Below are 22,128 nucleotides of genomic sequence, written 5' to 3'. Positions count from 1 at the left end.
CTGTGAAGACGTTTACTTTTCTTATTCTCCTTGGCAAAGCAGGTTACACGGGACTACGATGAAGAGGAACAGGGGTATGACAGCGAGAAGGAGAAAAAGGAAGAGAAGAAACCAGCAGAACCAGGTTCTCCTAAAAAAGAATGTTCTGTGGAAAAGGGAACTGGTGATTCACTAAGAGAGTCCAAAGTGAATGGGGATGATCATCATGAAGAAGACATGGATATGAGTGACTGAACCATGCCTCTGTGGGAATCTGTGTACGTGCATCAGTGTCATTCCTGTGTGATTTCTTAATGCTGTATTTGTTCATCTCAAGCCTAGATGTATACAGCTGAGTCATAAATGGTTATAAAGCTCCTGATGTTGATATTAGTTATTTACATCCAAAAGCTTTTAGGAAAATGATACAGGGGTAACCAATTCGTGACAGGGTGAAATCTGATTGAGTAACCAAGCAGTTGTACTATTCTGGTGCTGCTTCATAACAAAAACGAAAAGCTGCATGCATCTACAGCAGGCATGGATTGTTTATGTTGTATGATCTCCTTTATTAAGTAAGTTCACTTATAGTATTTCTAGAATTTGATTCATTGCCGTAATAGAGCCATGTAGGGAATGCACTGATTGCATGTTAATTGTGGCAGGAATATCCTAAATGTCATTAAAATCCTTCAACATGATGGATCTACTTATGGTCGTTTGTTGACATGACAAATTAACCTTCTTATAGTTACATCTGGAAATGAGCATTTGAAATAGATAATCCTTTAAGCCTTGTGGCTAAATTTTTGTGGCTTTTGTTTAACTTTGAAAGGTTATATATGCACTAACCTTTTTTGATGGCTATAATTAGGCTTTAATTACAGAAACAAGATTTCAAATGAAACTGTCTTTGGCAGTAAGTAAATAGCATATTTTGAAGTAGAGTTGTATACTTTTTCATAAGGTGTTTGGGAATTTTTTTTCCTAAAATAATTTATTCCATATCTACATCAGTGAGAGCTGTTTGCCTATCCTGAAGTCCATCTGTAAAAGAAAGTTAGCTTTTGTCCTGAGTTTGTTTTCCATGCTTTTATTAATTTGTTTTAATCTCATTGTTGGAAAAGGGGATAGTGCATTTTAAATTGACCTTCATATGCTTTTAAAAATAAGACAAATCTACTTGATAATGTACTTTTTATTTGATCTCAAGTTGTATAAAACCAATAAATTTTGTGTTACTGTTACTGCAGTAGTAATCTTATGCACACAGTGATTCCATGTTAAATGCAAAGTAGTTAGGCAACTGTTTTCTTACAGGAGTTTCCAAGCTTTACTTTTGTGCAGTAAAAACAAAAGTAGGCTACAGTCTGTGCCATGTTGATGTACAGTTTCTGAAATTGTTTTACATGACTTTGATAATAAAACCCTTAAACTTATGTTTATGTTCTGTAAAAACGTATTTGTATTTATTTACATTGTTGAATGTATGGCATTTACCTCACTCATTTTACAAATCAAGTTCTTTCTCCTTGCAGACCACATATTTTAATATAGCAGTAAAATGAAATCCATTGGTAGTGATTAGTTGCCATCAGAATTGTCAAAATTAGTTTAATTTCTAAAACAGTCTTTTTAAGTGTAATTTTATTTCTTATATTTTGGGTGTAGGATTTGTGTTGAGTAAAGCAATGAACTTTAGGATAAACAAATGATCCCACCTATATTTAGTAAATTTATATTTTTGGTGAATATAAACTTAACTTTTCTGGAATAGTATAGAAACTCAATGGTATGTATCTACTGTACAGTACTAAATAGTATATTTATTCATTTATGAAATGAGTAGTGTTTGAGTGGCCGGGGTTAAGGGGAAAATGAGACTTGGAATTGTAGCTTTTATCCAAGTTGGAGTATGATTTTTTTTTTTTAATCTTTTAAAATTGAAATGCCGTATAGAAAAGCACCATTGTTTTTACAGTTTGTAGTAACTTTTTAAAGATTTTATGGAAAGGAATTTTGTCTATAGTAAGACATTGTAGTAATGGTCCGAATAATCACTGCATTTTTAAACACAAAGTTGAACACAAATTACATTTCTTTAAACTTAAAAAATTAGTAGAAAAAAATCTAAAAGGTTGAACCATATGATATTGTCTTTTGTAAGTCAGAAACAAGTAAAATATTGGCAGTTTCACTTGGTTAAGCCTAATTTTACTCATTCTATTCCCTTTTAGTCTCTGAATACAAAGTATGCTAATTTCTCAAAAGGGATTAAGAAATTTTTGGCCTTAAATAGTGCTAGTGACTTAAGATACTATCAAAGGGAGTCTATATTGAGGTTATTTTTCAGTGAACATTTATGCACAAAGGTAGAGTTGCAGGTTACATGAGCCTTTAATACAGATGAGTCGAAATCAAGTGAACACTGCCTCCACACTGAGTTTTGTTCTGTATTTGATAGTAAAAATGATTTAAAAATAAAAGTGGTTTTGTTAGAAAAATGTTTGTGCTATTTATTTGCTTAAATTCTTCAAGAGTGAATGAAGGTAGTGGCCATGTAAGGGTCCAGTCATGAATTTCGGCTTCAGTTACAGCTGGGGAGACCTGTCTGTCTTACTCGTTTTTCTCATTGTAAAATGGGGAGTAATATTTACCTTGTAAATAGTTAAAAGTGTAGCCCTGTACACCTGGGCCAATAAGTGGTACCTACTATTTAATTATGGTGCTTTTCAAAGCTATATACAATTTTAGTTTGGGGTAATGGTTTAGCAAAAGCAAGGATAAATTTCTTGCAGTTATGGCTATGTTGCCCTTTATGTTTTTGTGAATATAGATTTTGGATAATAAGCTTCCTGGTAGTGATTTCCATGTGGAAGGTAGGAAAAACTATAGTCATTTAAAGGAAAGAAAAACTCCCTGGGCACAGTGAAAACTAATTTTACATTTACCTTGGAGCTGCATCTTAAAACAGGTTCTAGTTACCGTATAGGCTGCATAAGCCAGCTTTTAGAGCAATACCACTTTCTTCACTTGGCACCTGATTAAGTGGTCTATGCTGTTTGAAGTCTTCTGTGCTGGGATTAAGATTAGCATTCTTTTCCTTCTGTCTCAAGTCTAGCTAATACATTTCACTCCTATCTAAAATACTTCTCTAATACATTTCACTCCTATCTAAAATACTTCTCTAATCAAGTATATGTATATATTTAAGGATATTTAAATATGTCTGTTACAGAGGTAGGTTTTTTTTTTTTTTAACTTTACATAATTGTATTAGTTTTGCCAAATATCGAAATGAATCCGCCACAGGTATACATGTGTTCCCCATCCTGAACTCTCCTCCCTCCTCCCTCCCCATACCATCCCTCTGGGTCGTCCCAGTGCACTAGCCCCAAGCGGTAGTTTTTAAATGAGACTATTAAATATGGATGTAATGGAGATACTATTGGTACTTTCAGAATATGTCTGAAACTATTGAGTTGTTGATTCTGAGTATTCTATTTTTGTTCCTATTTTAGTATCAAAGAATACCTAAAATTCATTCAGACAGTCTTTAGCAAAATAACTCAGGTGTGAACCATGCTAATTCTTTACCAGTGGGGATATCCGTAAGAATATACTTAAAATTTACAGTAGGTGTTAAATACCAGGTTTTGGAAGACAAGCGTCAGGTTAGCATCGTATAGTTTTGCTCTTCTTTTCAGTCAGCATTCAGTCCAGGAAGCAGAATGACTCAAAGGTTTGTTAGAGATTTGACCTTAATTGTGGGAGCTGGTTTAATGGTCTCAAAATTGTCTATACTATGCATCTGATGCTGGAGACTCAAGTCCACAGGAGTCAAGAACACCAGGCTGGTTGGAGGGGTTGAGGTTAAATTGAAACCACAAGCTGGAACCCACAAGGATGAACTAAAACAGCTAAAAGTTTATGTACCATATGTGCCATAGCCAGAAGCACTATTCTAAAATGGGCTATAACAATTTTTAAAAATCATCACAGGTATTGCCTCATGGCATTAACCATCACATTATTGGGAAGTAATTATCCTCCAATTAAAGATCATCACAGGTAGTTAAGTCACATATCAAAGTTTCACTGTCAGTTGTCTTTTAAAGTTCCCAAATTTAGGTATTTTGGAAAAGATACATTTTGGTCATTTTGGAAAATACCATTAAGATAGCTTTTGCTGGAGCTAACAGTAGAGGCATATTGTGTTTATACTAATCAGTAATTCTCCCAACTCAACAGTAAAGGTTAGCATACTACAAACAGGACTTCTAATTCACCTAGATTTTTAGAACTGTTTGTCAACCATGTTGTGTGTTGGTCACTCAGTTGTGTTTGACTCTTCCTCCCCATGGACTGTAGCCCACCAGGTTCCTGTCCATGGAATTCAGGCAAGAGTACTGCAATGGGTAGCCATTCCCTTTTCCAGAGGATCTTTTGACCAGGTCTTCTGCATTGCAGGCAGATTCTTGACCATCTGAGCCACCAGGGAAACCATGTTGGCAAATAAAAAAATAATATGAATGAACAAAAGGAAGCACCCCTTAATTTAATTTTTCTTTAGTCCTTTGTGGCCTCGAAACAAGCTCTGCTGTAGGCTAAGTGGAAACTAGGGAGAAGCTTTAGTAAAACACTTGTTATTGACCACCCTTCCCTCAAGATGTGAATGATAAGCTGTGCATGAATAACACTACGAAAACATTTTTGTGTGAGTGGGGCTCAATACCAGTTCTAAGCAGGAGAAAGAAACTGAATAGTTTTTCAGCTTCTCTGAAATGTGTTCCATTTCCAGACCATTGTGTGTAGCTATACTCAAAATATTATCAGAGCATCAGCTTTGTGCCTCCCTCTTAATGAAGCTTCATAATTTTCTGTACATGAATGTCTAGTCTGCAGAGAGAGGCAAATTGTCTTTAGGGAATTTTCTTTTAAGACAAGACTATTCTTCTGAAACCATAGTGGTGGCAGGGTATATTGAGCCTTTTAAGTAGCCATTTAAGGTAACCATTTTATAGTCCAATTTTTAAACAAGTTTTTTAATCACAAATGGAAGGCATAGAGAATTTTATGAACCTACATTATAAAACTTAGATTTTCATGTAAGAGTATCAAAATATAAAGTTTTTATCTACTTGAAACAGCATATAGCTTCACTCATTAGCTGGATTAAAAGGCACATTTTGAAAAGTCTAATATTGTGAAAAGTTTATTTGCATTAAATAGCTCCTTAGTTTTACCATCATAAGAGATACTGACATATACCTGTCCTTTGTGGTCAGATAAAAGACATTTTGGAATGGATAATTTCTTTCTATTATTATTTATGAGAGAAAGTTAAAATCCAAGTGCAAAAGTTTTCAGTAGTCTTCCTACCTCCAGTGTACCCCGGCAAAAGTCACAGCTTGTAGGGAATTGATAAGTCCTAAGCTGCAATGTACCATTTCCCCCCCCCACTGAATTAGTACAAAAAAGATCTGCAGTATATTCCTGAAAGTATACCATATTGCCACAAAGTAAGGGAGCCTAAGAGCAACAGTGATCATTCACTGCCTTTCAGTCTCTCAAAACCTCATATAATCATTGACAGGATAATAGAATCTCTAAGTCACTTGATCAAAACATTCCCAAAATAATAGGGATCAACTTCTATTCAATAAACCTAGTATGGTTTTACCCACTCTTTCCACAGAATTCAACAGACCCACATAAGGTAGTAACTGGTCTTTGAATTTTTTTAACTATGATTATGTTTCATCATATAAAATACATTTAGTAGACTGGCAACATATGCAGTGTAGTAGGTATCAGCATGGAAGATGCAGCTTCAAAGACGTTTATTATAAAATTTCTTACGGTTGATGCTTTGGATTTTTAAATAAATCATCTCTTCAATAAAGGTTTCTAAACTCATTCAAATTATTTAAAATCCTGGAAAAAGTTTAAATTACTGATCACTCTAAAAAACTTGACATCCATTCTGACACATTTCTCAGGATACATTTAAAAACATTTCTTCAGCTAAGTTCTTTAACGAAACATTTTATGACTGTTAATACATTATTCTCCCTAATTTATTTTCATCCTTGGACCTTCAAACCATCTTGGAATAAGTATGAAAGATTTTAAGTGCAAAAATGAATAATGCATGATTTAAACACTGTAGGTAATTAAAATCAATAAATATTTTCTTGTGACTTAAAAAAATAACAGTAGGAATTGTCAGTCTTGAGTACGTTTCTGGAATTTAACTTGTAACAAATATATTCTGTTAGCATATAAAATGTTTTTACCTTATTTTGAAAGCATTAAATATGTAGGGATGTCCAAAATATGTGGATTGTTTTTAAAACTGACACAAATGCATCCATATACCACTAAAAACAAACGAAATAATCAGAATGATGTGCACTTATTAGGAAGCAAGTTTAAATATTTGGAATTTCTTTAAAGTGCTCAGATTTGGAAGAAGAGTATCTTTAAGCATGCTAACTGTACCTTATCATGAACACAAAAAAGGACTTTTAAACTCAAGTTTAGAAAAAAAAAACCGAGGTTCTATGAAAGGAAGATTATTAACAAACATTTTCCATTGAAGAAAGAATTCAGGTAAAAACAAATAGCACCACAATGAATTGCACTAAGGTGCTAAAGGAGGTACCTTATTCCCTGCAGAGTGAACGCTCCTTCTGAAATGTATTGCAACATATAAATGCAACTGTTTAATGGTTACCATTTGGTTCATTCATCTACAGAAAACTGCATTCCTTCTAGTTCATTATATTGAACGAACATTCAAATTACTGAACTATACATAATGTTACATACTTTACATTTTATGAAAACAAAGCTTGAAGGAATATTTATAAAGGTCACCTTGAATATAAGATGACAAGTTTAAAAGGGCTTCATATCTCTTAAGACATTTAATTTATGTTAATGGTCCAGGAGTGTTTTAGATATAGATATAGATATATGCATATATATTTCAACAAGAAGTGTAAAAATTTTTAAAAACAAATCACAGCACTCATAGCTGTTTTACATAAGAAGGAAGTGGGGTCATTAAGGTGTCAAACTATTACACTTATAATATGTATATTTTTAAAAAGACTGAAAATGGCACATCAGGAAACTTGCTGAAATTCTTATTAGAGGCCCATTTCATTATATCACTGATGTGTCGAGTCAACATAATTCCCTTTTCCTCGATGAAAGCATTTGTCCCTTCTATTTGGATTCACTCTGGGGTCTCTGCAATCTCTAGCCTTCCTTGGTTGAATGGCATCATCTTCTGTGTCAGTTAAAGATCAGGAAAACGGCTTGGGTCTTCCTTGTAGTCTTCAGGTATGGTGAAGATGGAGCCATCAAATTCATCATATCGAAACTCCTGAAAAGTCACAGTGGCTGTGATCGTAGGAAACACGGGTATATCTAGAGAGGACAATTAATGGTAACACTGTAAAATGAAATGGTAACTTACTTATAGACAATGAAATACTATGAGAGAGAGAAATATATATATTCCTTAAAATGTAAAAAAGCATTATTCAGGGACCAGACAAACCCTAATACATGTCTAATATGAGTGTATTTGGCAGGGATGAAGGATGTGGGGGGAGACGTTTGGCTACTCATGAGAAAAGAAAGACACCAAGGCATCAAGAGTTACATCAAATCAAGGTCCCACTGCTCCCCAATCTTAGAACTATAATGGCAGATTCCACTAGACTATTTTTTCTTTTTCTTCGGGCAAAGGGATGGCTACATTGTACTTTTTTGCATTCTGATATATTTTCTTTAGAATGTAGTGTATAGATTCTGAATCTGAGCTGATTTTTTTTTTCATTTAACACATGAAATGCATTAATCCTTCTTTGTTTCTAAAACACTAAAAACAATCCATCACTTACATATATGAGATAAAAACAATCTTGTCGGAACTGGAGTAATATCATACCACCACAGCCTAATATTTTTCTAAATAATATACATTTCTAGCTGAAATTGTGAGTTAAATCTGACATCAAAAATGACCAAATGGGACTTCCCTGGTGGCGCAGTGAATAAGCAAAGCAGAGGACATGGATTCAACCCCTGATCTGAGAAGATTCCACATGCCATGGAAAAGCTAAGCGGGTGCAACTGCAACTAATGAGCCCTGTGCTCTAGAGACCACGAGCTGCAATCACTGGCCTGCGCGCCTAGAATCTGTGCTTTGCAACAAGAAAACCACTACAGTGAGAAGCCCTGGCACTGCAACGAAGAGTAGTCCCAGTTCACAGTAACCAGAGAAAGCTCACGCAAAACAACGAAGACTCAGCACAGCCAAAAACAGATAAATGAATAAAGTTATTTTTAAAAAATTAAAACTCAAAATTTGATCACTCTGCTTAGTTTTATTCCTAACACAATTTATTGGAAAGAACACAAATTATAAAATCTGGGTTGATTGCTGCAAGTCATTTAACTTATCAGGCTCAAGGATTTCATCTGTGAAATAAACTTGAAAGCCTCCTTAAAAGTCTGAAATGAATCTATGAAAGCTAAGTTGAATGTCTGTCTAGGATAAAGGCATACCATAAACTAAGTCTGACTGTTACAAACCTAGTATTTTATTGCAGAAAGTAATATTCTCATAAAAATAACTAAACACAGAAATCAACATAAGGATTACAGAGTTTTTCCAGTTATTCCTGAGGAAAAGATAATTCATTGGGGCCTACTGAGTGAAGATTCTGTTCTGATTCAGAGGTCAGCAAATTAAGGCCTGTTGCCTGGGCCTTGCAAGGCCTACGAGCTAGAAAAGATTTTATATATTTTAATGGTTTAAAAAAAAATGTTTCATGCAGATAAAATTACATGAAATTCAAACATCATTGCCCACAGTAAAGTTTTATTGGAACACATGGTTTACTTACTATCTATGGCTATTTTCATTCTCTAATTAGAGATAATAGTTGTGACAGAAACCATATGGTCTGCAAAGTCTAAAATACTTAATATCTTTCAGAAAAGTTTGCTGACCCTTGTTTTAGGCACTGGATATACACCAGTAAACAAGTGAAAACAAATCATGCATTTAAGGAGGTTACATTCTGGTTAGGAGATCCAAACAAATAAGTAAAGAGTAACTGTGACTGAGGATCCAGAAAAAGACAAAGCAAGTTGGAGGATAGGCAATTTCATTGTTGAGGGTAAGAGTTCTTGATTAGGGTTCAAAAGCAAACCTCAATAAAGTGACCTTTCAGCAAAGACCTGAGAAAAGAAACTATACAGTTGCCTAGAGGAAGAAAATTCTAAGTAAAGGCAATAAGTTTTAAAAAAAGCCCTAAAATCAAACAGTATGGTTTATTCTGGGGACAGGTGGGAGATCAGTTTGACTACAGCCAAATGAGTAAGGGACAGGTTAGTAGAAGATGAGGTCTGAGGAGAAGTAGGCAGCCAGATCAAGTGGGGTTTAAGTCAAGGCAAAGTCTTTGGCTTTTACTCTGGATGAGATGGAAATCAGTGGATGGTTGTGAGAATACTAGTAACACATTTGAATTAAGCTTGGACAGAGATAATGAGGATATAATGTAGGATGACAAAAGTAACAGGAGAGATGTGTTCCAGAAGGAGCAGTCAGGGCAGCAGGAAGAAAATCGAGAGAGAACTCTATCTCAGAAGAGAGGAAGAGAATCTGCACCAAGAAGCTCCGCTGTTTCTAGCTTAAGGCTGTTACAAACTTATTTTTGTATACAGGCCTTTATGTGAGTATATCTTTATTTGGGGGGAACAAAAAGCTAGGAATGCAATTGCCTGACTGCTTGGATGTTGGGTAGTTAGTTTTATGTTTTTGTTTTTTTTAAAGAAACAGCTAAAACGTTTTCTAGAGTGGCTGTACCATTTTACATAACCACCAGCAATGTATGAGTGATGGATCCAGTTTCCTCACATGTGCATTAACATCTGGAGTTGTCACAATGTCTTGGCTTTTTAAAATAGTATTATTGATTTCTTGTTGGCTGCGTTGGGTCTCGGTTGTGCTCATGGACTTGCATCCGTTGTGGCAAGCGGGGGCTACTCTCTAGCTGTGGTGCACAGACTTCGCATTGCAGTGGCTTCTCTTGTGACTCGCGGGCTCCAGAGCGCAGGCTCAGGAGTTGTGGAGCACAGGCTTAGTTTCTCTGTGGCATGTGGGATCTTCCCAGACCAGGAATAGAACTAGTGTCCCCTGCATTGGCAGACAGATTCTTATCACTGGACCATCAGGGAAGCCCCAACAATGTTTTATTTTAGCCATCCTGTTAGATGTATATAATGATCTCACTGTGGCTTTAGGCGTCCCTGGTAGCTCAGCTGCTAAAGAATCCACCTACAATGTAGGAGACCCCACTTCGATTCCTGGGTCGAAGATCCTCTGGAGAAGGGATAGGCCACCCACTCCAGTATTCTTGGGCTTCCCTTGCGGCTTAACTGGTAAAGAATCCGCCTGTAATGTGGAAGTCCTGGGTTCGATCCCTGGGTTGAGAAGATCCCTTGGAGAAGGAAACGGCTACCCACTCCAGTATTCTGGCCTGGAGAATTCCATGGAGTATCCTTGAGGTTGCAAAGAGTTAGACATGACTGACCAACCTGCACTTTATTTGTTTCACTGTGGTTTTATTTTTTTGTTGTTTTTCAGTTGCCAAGTCGTACCTGAAATTTTGATATTTTTAATTTTATTTTCATACAGTTCAATATATTCTTTTCCCTTGAGATTTCACCACTGACCCATATATTATTTAGAAGAGGGCCTAACAGAATACCACAAACTGGAGATTCTCCTGTTATTATTTCTAGTTTGACTCTACTGTGACTGGTTTCCATTCATTTTCAATTCTTAAGGTTTTGTTTTATAGCCCAAGATACAGCCTATCTTGGTATATGTTCCATTTAAAAAAAAAGTGTACCCTGCTGATGTTGGGTAAAGTGTTCCCATAAATGCCAACTAGGTGCTCTGGTTTATGGTGTTATAGAGCTGTTCTATAATATCTTTGCTGATTTTCTTTCTAGTTGTTCTGTCAACTGTTGAGAGAAGGATGTTGCAGACTCTAATTATAATTGAAAATCTATTTTCCCTTTCATTTCTTTCAGTTCTTGCTTCACCATCCTACAGTTCTGTTGTTTGGTGTATACATATTTAAGATTGCTTTCTTCTTCATGGATTAATACCTTTATTGTTATGTAATACCCGCCGCCCCCCCCCCCATAATTTTCTTTACTCTGAAATCTACTTTGTCTAATATTAATATATCTAGTCCTGTTACCCTTTGATTCATGTTTTCATGATACATCTTTTTCCACCCATTCATTTTCAACTTGCCAAAATCATATTTGAAGGGAGCTTCTTGAAGACAGCATGTAGCTGAATCATGGTTTTTAATCTATTTTTCCAATCTATCTTTTAAATGCTCTGTTTAGACTGTTTACATTAATGTATATTTATTTATATACTAAGACAATTCTGCTATTTCATTGCTTTTTTTGTCATCTCTTTTTTCATGTATTTTTCTTGCCTTCCTGAGGTTACAGGAATACTATTTATTTGTTTGTTTACTTTTGGCTGCACCATGCAGTATGCAGAACTTCCCCGATCAGGGATCAAACCCCACAACCTCTGCAGTAGAAGCATGGAGTCTTAACCACTGGACCACCAGAGAGTCCTGACATGACCACATTGTAGAATTTTATTTGTATTTATCTCTAGTATTTTTGAGTATATCTCTTTGTACACCTTTTTTTTGGTGGCTGCTCTAAGTATATATTATATATAACTAATTTATCATTGGTTCCTGATGTCATCATTTTAGCAGTTCAAGTGATGTAGAAAAACCTTGCCTCCCTTTATCTCCTTTTCACTTTCCCCTATTTATAATATAAATATAAATAGAAAGAATGGAGAGATAAAAGTAGACTTGGAGTAACTTGGCTATGAAAAGCAAAGGTTAAAGGCAAGTGCTGGGTAGGGTGGAGCTAAAGGGATTGTTTTATTAGATTGGTTGAATTCTTCTCTGAAGTTTGGCCATCTCCCCTCACCTCCCTGAGCCTGACTTGTTTTTTTTTTTGGCCATGCCATACAGCTTGGGGAATCTCAGTTTCCAAACCAGGGACTGAACCCAGGCCATGACAGTGAAAGCCCAGAATCCTAACTACCAGGCCACTAGGAAATTTCCTAGATTGGTTGAATTTTAAAAGGAGAAAGACCTCTGACTGGTTGAATTTTAAAAACCTGAACACAGCCTAACAGCTAAGAGAAGAAGGCTGTACTAGAGCAGTTGGGAAGTAAAGGAGAAATGTAGGAAAACAGAGCAAGCTTTTTTAAAAAGCGGGAAGGAGAACAGATCCATAGTACAAGTGAAGAGATTACTCAAGCTAAGAAAAGGGACACCACTTACACTGAGATAGAAAAGCTAGAAGAAAAGATAGCGCTTGGGGCAAAAAAGTTTGTATGAGAGGTTGGGAGTAAAGGGAGGTCTCATTATTTCTGATGGCCTCTTTTTGTAACTAAGAAAACAAAAAAACTCATCTGCTTAGACTGTGGGAGAAAGTAATGGAGGGGATGCGGATGGGGACTGCTGAAGAAGGCTCAGATTTAGCCTTTGAAAGCAAAGTGAGAGAAGCAGCAAATAAAAGAAAATATCATTCAAAATTAGCATTTAAAGCTTTGGCTGAGGACTTCCCTGGTGGTCCAGAGAAGGTGGCCCGAATGGTAAAGAACCCACCTATCGATGCAGGAGACATAAGAGACACAGATTTGTTCCCTGAGTCAGGAAGATCCCCTGGAGGAGGGCATGGCAACCCACTCCAGTATTCTTGCCTGGAGAATCCCATGGACAGAAGAGCCTGGTGGGCTACAGTCCATAGGGTTGCACAGAGTCAGACACAACTGAAGCGACTTAGCACGCGCACACACCAGTGGCTACGAGTCCCCCTTCCAGTGTAGGGGACATGGGTTTGATCCTGGAGTTGGGGAACTAAGACCCCACATGCCACAGGGCAACTAAGCCCACACCCATGTTTCACAACAAGAGAAACAACTATGGAAGCCCGATCACAGCAATGAAGAGTCCACGTGCAGCTCGGCCAAAAAAAAAAAAAAGCTCTGGCTCATTTTGAAAACATACAGTTGTGTTAACAATTTCCAGATTTCCCCCCTCAGTTGTACCTTCTATCCTAAATATAGAAACAGAAATGACTGAAGATTAAACTGACCTAGGACTAGATTTTATAGGGGCATTGTAAAAGAAAGACAGAGACGAGAGAGATACTTAAGCAAATTCCCTATTAAGTATATAAGCAAAAAATTATAAATCCCTTGTCAATAAAGCTTTATGTCAGAGAAATGCCTACAAAAAAGTGCTGTAGACTTTTTTCCCATATAACCAAAGTGTTTCTTTTTCACAAAAACTTGTATTGTGAGGTTTGATTTTGGCTTGGAACTTAAAAAAATGTGAAAAGTAATAGTTTCTTATACTTAATCCCTGCCCTCTATTCAGGTTTGTCACTGTGCTCTTAAATACAATATACAGAACAGAGTCCAATGCCTGAACTATTTTCTGGCTATAGATAAAGACAGTGGGATTTTAAGCTTCTGCAGAAAAAGTTATGTGATGATCCATAACTCAAACACTCAGCTCTTCTTTAGTTTTTAGCAATTTCTGCCTACAATCTTATCATTGGTTTACTCAAGTAGATATTGGGTTCTCAGCACTTTTATATCACAAAGGGAATCTAGAATGACATATTGAGAGTATGTTTTAAGATCAATTTTAATTCACAATATGCTTATTCCCAAATTTGAAAAACTGAGAAGGTTGGGTTTAATTTTTAGTAATAAAAGCATTACTTCTGGGAGTATAGCACCTGCCCTAATTGTTATGAGATGTGGAGTCAGTAATATTGAGTGAAACAAGATAAATATATCAGAGGAATTATATAAAAGTTATATTTACTCTATAATACTCCCTACCCCAGAATATAAACACCAAAAGGACAGGGATTTTCATTGTCTCTCATCATCAGAAAAGGGTTCAGCACACAGTAAGCACTGATTAAATACTTGGTGGCTGGATCGATGGATGGTATTGAAGGCCCCCATGGAGCTTAGTGAAGTGAAGTCACTCAGTTGTGTCTGACTCTTTGTGACCCCATGGACTGTAGCCTATCAGGCTCCTCCATCCATGGAATTTTCCAGGCAAGAGTACTGCGGCGGGTTGCCATTTCCTTCTCCAGGGGATCTTCCCAACCCAGGGATTGAACCTGGTCTCCTGCAACAGGCAGATACTTTACCATCTGAGCCACCTGGGAAGCCCCCGATGGAGGTGAAATCACTGCTAAATCTAAGCCTCAACTCCTAAAGAACCTGTAAATAGTGTCTTACTCCTCTTTTTCTAATATAGTTAAGAAGATATTTATATACAAAATGAGTTTACTGTTTTGAAAGATCATTGTTTAAAGTGAAATTAAGTTTAAATATTTAAGACTGAAAAATAAAATGTAATAAGTATTACTTTATCACTGAATAGTGACTGTTGACCCCAGAAATATTCCCACTGTTCAGAAGCTCAGAATCTGCAGAAAATATGGGCTAAAATCCTGTTTCTCGATTTCACACTAAAATATTATCACAGTGTATAAGTTCACTCACACCCTCTTGAATGAAATATTTGTATGTCCCTCACTTACATTTGCTTTAAATCAAGGAGTTTTCATCAAGCATTTTATATATTTGACAAAGTATGAATATCAATGCATGTAATTACAGAAAACAACATAAAATTATAAACTAGGAAATCCATATTCCTTCAAAGAGTATTTCTTTTTAAATGTTAGTAAACAGCTCTGTATTTCTAATAGACATTAAACTTACACAACAATTTTTCTCTTACCTAATTTTACAGGAAAGCCTGGAGGAAGTTTCATTTGAACAAATTCTCTAAGCTTATTAAAGTGCTTGAAGGGAGCTATTACTTCCAAAACATTCAATAATCTGAAATATGGAAGGAGAAAAAAATTTTTCACTTTGATTTTATTGTGTCCTTATGTTTTATAACTACATGCTCCAAACTTACAGTATCACAGCTCCAGTATCACAGATGTTAAAGATGAAAAAACGACGCTTCCTGTACCTCATTTTTTTGTTTTATTATTCTTTTCACTGTGTCAAGGTCTATAACTTTTACATTTTATTGTGCAGCCATAATTTCCAGTTTTTTGATCTTAGATCTACATTTCAGCAGACTCAAAGCTCACACTAGTCCTCCTCCTAAGGTCTACACGTTCCCAAGTTCTTTAATTAGCCTACTGTTTGGATGCCTGAATTTCACTGCCAGTTTTGTGTGTGAGAGGGCTCGTAAGTGTTTATTATTCCTTGATTTCTTACAGATTTGATAAATGAGTGTTTCTTTTTTGCACACGAAAGGGGACTCTGACTCTCATAGTTTCAGTTTATACTATTTCCCTCTTAACTAACACAGTTTCACAAGGTCTCTTAGCAAGTGCTAAGAGGTCTCAGCACTCTTAGCACTCAGCATTACACTCGTCATTATACTGTAACTCCTCCGTTTAGCCTTTGCTTGGATGAATTTGATTTTAAGTAGTATTAATTTTCTCTCAAAAAGGGCCCATGGCTGCTGTACTGACTGAATTCTTCTGTGTCCTTTTCAATTGCCTTGATATATAAATGACATCTTACCTAACTGTGGTATCACACTTTCTTTGCCTCAACAATGTCGCGAACAAATGTAAGGTCAGGCTGTTTTCTTAACACCTTTTCTCCCAAATGCCTTTAGACAGTTCTCTATTATAACTGAAATGCAATAGTTTAATCAGGATAATCACTACTTCTTGTCTATTTTTATTGGAGCCTAATCAGACTACAGATTTAATTCTTCCACACAAGAAAATTTCCTTCTATCATATTTTGAATACTATTTTGTTTACATTGTGGAGGCTTTTTATTTAAGTGGAACAGCAATGATCCTTATATTGAACCACTCTCCTCCATAAATCAGTTCAGTTCAGTCGCTCAGTTGTGTCCAACTCTTTGTGACCCCACGGACTGCAGCACACCTGTCCATCACCGTCTCCTGGAGCTTACTCAAACTCATGTCCATAAGTCGGTGATGCCATCCAACCATCTCATCCTCTGTCGTCCCCTTCTCCTCTTGCCTTCAATCTTTCCCAGCATCAGGGTCTTTTACAACGAGTCAGTTCTTCACATCAGGTGGCCGAACTATGGGAGTTTCAGCTTCATTATCAGTCCTTCCAGTGAATATTCAGGACTGAATAGTATTATCCTCCATATATATTACTTTTCAAATTCCTTTAACATCTTCTTTCACTGGGCTTCCCAAGTGGTACTGGTGGTAAAGAACCCATCTGCCAATGCAGGAGACACAAGAGATGTGGGTTCGGTCCCTGGGTCCAGAACATTCCCCTGGAGAAGAGCGCAGCAACCCACTCCAGTATTTTTGCCTGGAGATTCCCATGGACAGAGGAGCCTGGCAGGCTACAGTCCAAGGGTCGCAAAGAGTCAGACACGACTGAGTAGATTTAACATGCACATGCACTTCTTTCACTGGATTCACTATTAGCTATCAAAATTTAATTTTTGGCCACATCTATTCTGTTCATTGTTGTTTCTAATGTATTTGTTTTGCAATAGTGCTATTTAGTGCTTAATTTATTTCCTTAGCTTTATAATCTCCTTTTCATTTCATTCTATTGTCTTATCTTAGAGTGATCTAGTTTACCAATCATGTTCTTTTGTGCTCTCCTAAAGTATTTCTTTATGGCATCCGGTCCCATCACTTCATGGGAAATAGATGGAGAAAGTGTCAGACTTTGTTTTTTTGGGCTCCAAAATCACTGCAGATGATGACTGCAGCCATGAAATTAAAAGACGCTTACTCCTTGGAAGGAAAGTTATGACCAACCTAGATAGCATATTCAAAGGCAGAGACATTACTTTGCCAACAAAGGTCCGTCTAGTCAAGGCTATGGTTTTTCCTGTGGTCATGTATGGATGTGAGAGTTGGACTGTGAAGAAGGCTGAGCACTGAAGAATTGATGCTTTTGAACTGTGGTGTTGGAGAAGACTCTTGAGAGTCCCTTGGACTGCAAGGAGATCCAACCAGTCCATTCTGAAGGAGATCAGCCCTGGGATTTCTTTGAAAGGAATGATGCTGAAGCTGAAACTCCAGCACTTTGGCCACCTCGTGTGAAGAGTTGACTCATTGGAAAAGACTCTGATGCTGGGAGGGATTGGGGACAGGAGGAGAAGGGGACGACAGAGGATGAGATGGCTGGATGGCATCACTGACTCGATGGACGTGAGTCTGAGTGAACTCTGGGAGCTGGTGATGGACAGGGAGGCCTGGCGAGCTGCGAAAGGGTCACAAAGAGTCGGACACGACTGAGCGACTGAACTGAACTGAACTGAAAGTATTTCTAAAACTTATATTTTCACTTATATTTTATTCTAGAATGAGTTCTTTGTCTAGCTTTTACATACTACCTATGTTCCTTACTTTACTTTTTTAAGGGGGAATGGTTATAATTGCCACATTTTATAAATTCTAAGATACCTAATTTTTATTCATATATTAACATCTCTGAAATTGGAATAATTCCTAGAAGTGATAGCATCTTATAATTTACCACACTTTTGCTCTTCCTTACAATATATATCCAGAGTATCTTAGAGTCATTTTGGGTTCAAGATAAGATAAATTTTGCAGACTTGTATGTATGGCTAATTCCCTTCCTACATCTTCTGAGAACTATTAATTTATTTTCCTCTTTGATCAACAGCATGAAGACTAGATATGGAATTCTATCTACTCTTCTAAAGCTTGGCTATTGAGGAGTACAGGATGTGTATAGAATCTGTAGAAAAATAGGGGTCCTGCTCTCTTCCAGAATTTTTTTTTTTAATGTATTAGGTCAGACTGGAAGTAGAAGGATCTAGGAAGGAAAGCCTAGGGCTTCAACCCGTCCCTGGCTTTAGTGAGAAGCCTGAATTTACAGTTCTGTCAGAATCGTCTCTAGACACCCACTTCCCATTCCACACATCTCTCCAAACTGTTTTTTTTTTTTAATGAGCAACTGATGAATACAGGTTTGGAAGAATATATTCAAGATATTCATGGGAGTATTGTTTATAATGGTGACAAACTACAAATAATTAAAATGTTTATCAGTAGGAGGATAACAAAATAAATGGCAATAAATTAATACCATAAAAATACCAAGGAAAGAAAAAAAAAGACAATGTAATTATTTTAAGAACTCCAAGATAACTCACTCACTTTTAAGAGAAAAGAGGAAATAGAATAAAATGCAGACTATTCCCCCATTTTTACAAAAAATGCTAAAAAAACACAGAGCAAAATTTAGACAAAAATATATTAGTTATTTACCTGTCAACTCAACTATTAGAAAGGTCAAAGAAAACTGCCATGTTTAGTCTATAAACTTCCATACTGTTAGATTTTCTATAATAAGCATGTATTCATGTATTATTTTTATAATTTAAAAAAATTATTCAAAATTTTTAGTTGAAATAACTAAAATGTTAATATTTTGAGAGCTGGAAAATTGCTAGAAGGGTGTAGACACTGCCAAAGCAAAGGCTATTTTACATTTCAAAAGCCTCAAATCCACCACTCAGATGCAAATATAATTATAGCCTTAAGATTTTAATAGTTTCTTTCATAAACTTGTGCAGTTAGTAACAAACTTACGATTCAATTCCCAAGGGAAATTCCTGGCTCATGGCTATCGTGGCTTTAAACGTTTTCTTACTTTCTTTGCACACCAGTTCTCTACCCAGATGAGGAGCTCTAAATTGAAAAAGAAAATACTAGGAAATTTTTTCCATGCTCTATCATCATCCTAAGAAGAATCTGTCATCTTCCAGTGACATTCATTAATATTTCAACTTTTCTTACTCTGAGCATAGAAATAAAATTATGCTAAAAGAGAACGAGACATGTATAACAATTGAGACAAGGGTAACAAGGAAAATAACAAGGTATAAAAAGTTATTTTACACTGAATATAATTTTAATAATCACTATTTTTAGTAACAAAGCAAAATCCTAGAAAAAAACAAACTTAAAAAATATCATTCCATATCTTTTAAATCATTTATTCAATTCAATCTCTTTTTACTATCTATGGTTCTCAGCACTGATCAATAAGAAGCAAGGTAAAGAATAAAGAATTTTATATTAATTATCGAAGGAGACATTTTATAGAAATTAAAAAAGTATACTACAAACCTTTCAACATTAAAAAGAAGACAACTTCTTCCTAAGCATGAGGGTAAGTAATATTTCTTCTCCAACAAAAGAACATTTTCTATGAAAGACAGTCCTTTCTTTGATATGGTCAGCTAGAAAAATTTATTTATTTCTTCATTCAAAATATTCATTCATCATTCTTTTATTCAATCAACATTTACTGGCTACAAACTATGTACTATGTACTTTACTAATTATAAGCAATATAACATTAAGCAATTGTCTTGGGTAAGGACAATAAGAAGTAGTCTGGCAGAGGCTGAAACAAAGGGATGATGACATGGAAAGGTAAAAAGCAGATAAACAATGAGTGGCCTTAAACACCCTGCAAAAGACTGGATAATAAGAGAATATAAAGTTCATCTTACAGTGAAAAAACTCAAACAAGCAGTTTCACTAGGCAGTCTTCATATTCTATTTCCTTGGAATAATGTTGTATGGGTTTTGGGGAGTATATAAACTGGCAAGAGGGATGTAGAACTGCGGCTCTACATTTTACTCGAAAGAGAGAATGTAATTAGGGGTGCTTCTCCCTCATCATACTTCATCCACATTTTTAAAAGAAAAAAGAAGTGCTTCAGACAAAACTATACTACTAATTCTCTGTAAAAAATTTTTTTACAAAACTTTTTTTCTATAAACCAAAAAATACATAAACACAACAAAACCAACACTTACTTTCCATTTTCAGCAGATATATACTCTTCCCATGTAATAGTGTTCTGAGGAGGAGGGGTAAGGGACTGTCTTCGAATCGGCTGCCAAAAAAAAAAAAGAAAGAAAGAGTAAGGGGGAGAGAGAGAGGGAGAAAGAGGAGGGGGGAATAGAGACAAAAAAGAGACCAAGAGGGAGAGAGAAAAGAAAATTATCATATTTTAAAAAATATAAAGTTAAAACATATAAGAAATTACAATCTCCTTAATATCATCAATATAATGCTTTAAGAGGTTATTCGGAGATAGTTCCATGATGACATAAGCTCCATCAGTAATATTTATTATTAATATTATTTTTAAAATCTCAAAAAGAAAAGTATAAAAGAGGTAAAATCCATTCATTCAATGCTTTAATCACCTAAAATCTTTCTGACATTATGCCAGACGCTGAACATGGGAACTACAGAGAAGTATAAAAACTAATCCTGACTTCATGAGGCTCACAGTTCAGAGCTGGAAAGAAAAAACATATACAAACATGAACAATTAATCAGGAATACAAAATATTAAATGATTAAAGACAAAATGTGCTTACAAAAATCTGGGTAATACAAGGGTTCAGAAAACAGGGCAGTCTTCTACAGACAATAAATTGAGATTAGAAGATTAACACTCCAATTTAAAAGAAAAGAAAAAGAATATTTTGGACAGGGAGAATTAATAATGAAAATACTAGGTTGACTTGAACTAGGGAGGAAAGTTCAAAAGGAATATCAACAAGAGTGGTAAGGGTCATATCAGGTTTAAAACTTACCCCTTGTCTTTGTTAACTAAGAATCTGGATCACTATAGGATAAACTGGCAAGAAAGAAATAAGGGAGTAGAGTAGAAATTGCTAAGGAAAAATGTACAAGACAAACTATATACAGCAAAAGGGTAACAAGTGAAAGACCGCTATAAATGACAACAACAAAAAACAGTACCACTGGGAGAGGTTCCATTCAGAGAAGTATGGTTTTGGATATAATGAGTTTAAGATGTTAATAGGCAGCATGTTAAACCAAGGATTCTGAAGACACAAAAATGAGCCAGAATCCCACCCAGCTCCACTAGCTAGCAGTTGTGTGAACTGGGACGAGTAACTTTATGTAACTGTCAATTTAACTCACCTGCAAAATGGAAATATGACCATCACCCCATAGTTAAAAATTCAATGAGATAATGTATAGAAAGGGTTAGTGCTTGGTATTTTGAAAGGATTCAGTAAATAATAATGAGTATTTTATACTGGGAAGTTCCTAGAGGGCAGTTACAAAAAGAGAAGGAAGGAAGGAAATCATATTTAGAAATAATGTTAAGAATTCTCTGACTAAATAAAAAGTAAGAAAACAGGACTGATGACTGAGTCCTAAAAATCACACAGATTGGGGGTGGTGGGATGGGGAATGCAGGAAGAGGACAGAAAGGAGCCTTTAAAAGGACAGAAAGGAGACTTTAAAAGTGTTTAAAATTAAAGGAGATATTAATCAATAAGAAAAAAAACAGAGTACCAAGGTATCATGGAAGTGAAAAGACTGTTTCAGTACCAAAACACAAAGACTTTAAAGAAGCCTGAAAAACTGGCCATAAATTTTGTTGGCTAGAAATCATTGATGATCTCTGAGTAACAGCCGAAGAATGTGGGACGAAAGGAAACTAATAGTTTTTTGAGCATCAGGCAGTTGAAAGACAACATTCTGCCCTTGAGAAGCTTATAAAGAGATACACAGGAAGTGAATAATTATAATCCAGGGTGATGGTTATTACGATAGAGAGATCACGAGGATGGCATAAAGAGCACAGAGATCTGCCTGACCCAGGCTGGGGCAGGCAGCCAAAAAGATGTGCGAGCAAGGCTGGTTCCTAGTGGAGAAGTCTGAAAGAAAGAGAACAAAATAACCAATTGAAGGACACTGAAGAACAAACCATGGTGAGAACATGCATTCTGTAATAGGAAAACTACAAGCGTGGTGTGTCTAAACAGCAAGATACAGGGTAAAAGGGCAAGACAGAAGAGGAAATGTAGTTTCAAAGGGTTTTATGCAGTAAGTAGGTTGTATTTTACTCAAAAAGCAATGGACAAATATTTTGAGCAATATTATGCCGCTTTTAGAACA

General features: G+C 35.9%; 2 protein-coding genes across 14 annotated transcripts in view; one reads left to right on the top strand and one right to left on the bottom strand.

The window, feature by feature from the left end:
* SRSF11 (serine and arginine rich splicing factor 11) overlaps nucleotides 1-2,477 on the top strand; it is a 51,430-nt gene extending 48,953 nt beyond the window's left edge. For 10 of the 13 annotated variants that reach the window (XM_027536910.1, XM_027536912.1, XM_027536913.1 and 7 more), the window contains one exon: nucleotides 40-2,477. In XM_027536910.1, the coding sequence (XP_027392711.1) occupies nucleotides 40-234 (195 nt within the window). In that variant the 3' untranslated portion in view covers nucleotides 235-2,477. The remainder of the gene's footprint in view (nucleotides 1-39) is intronic. The other 3 variants (XM_027536904.1, XM_027536902.1, XM_027536915.1) reach the window with 1 other exon arrangement.
* A 2,701-nt stretch (nucleotides 2,478-5,178) lies between these two features.
* The window catches only part of ANKRD13C (ankyrin repeat domain 13C), a 91,780-nt gene continuing 74,830 nt past the window's right edge, over nucleotides 5,179-22,128 (bottom strand). The window contains exons 10-13 of the mRNA XM_027536897.1: nucleotides 19,995-20,074; nucleotides 18,756-18,854; nucleotides 14,898-14,998; nucleotides 5,179-7,419 (exon numbers count right to left, since the gene is read on the bottom strand). Coding sequence (XP_027392698.1) covers nucleotides 7,289-7,419; nucleotides 14,898-14,998; nucleotides 18,756-18,854; nucleotides 19,995-20,074 — 411 coding nt within the window. The 3' untranslated portion in view covers nucleotides 5,179-7,288. The remainder of the gene's footprint in view (nucleotides 7,420-14,897; nucleotides 14,999-18,755; nucleotides 18,855-19,994; nucleotides 20,075-22,128) is intronic.

The sequence above is a fragment of the Bos indicus x Bos taurus genome, chromosome 3, assembly GCF_003369695.1.
Source record: "Bos indicus x Bos taurus breed Angus x Brahman F1 hybrid chromosome 3, Bos_hybrid_MaternalHap_v2.0, whole genome shotgun sequence".
Classification (NCBI taxonomy): domain Eukaryota; kingdom Metazoa; phylum Chordata; class Mammalia; order Artiodactyla; family Bovidae; genus Bos; species Bos indicus x Bos taurus.
This window is presented reverse-complemented; position numbering and strand designations above follow the sequence as displayed.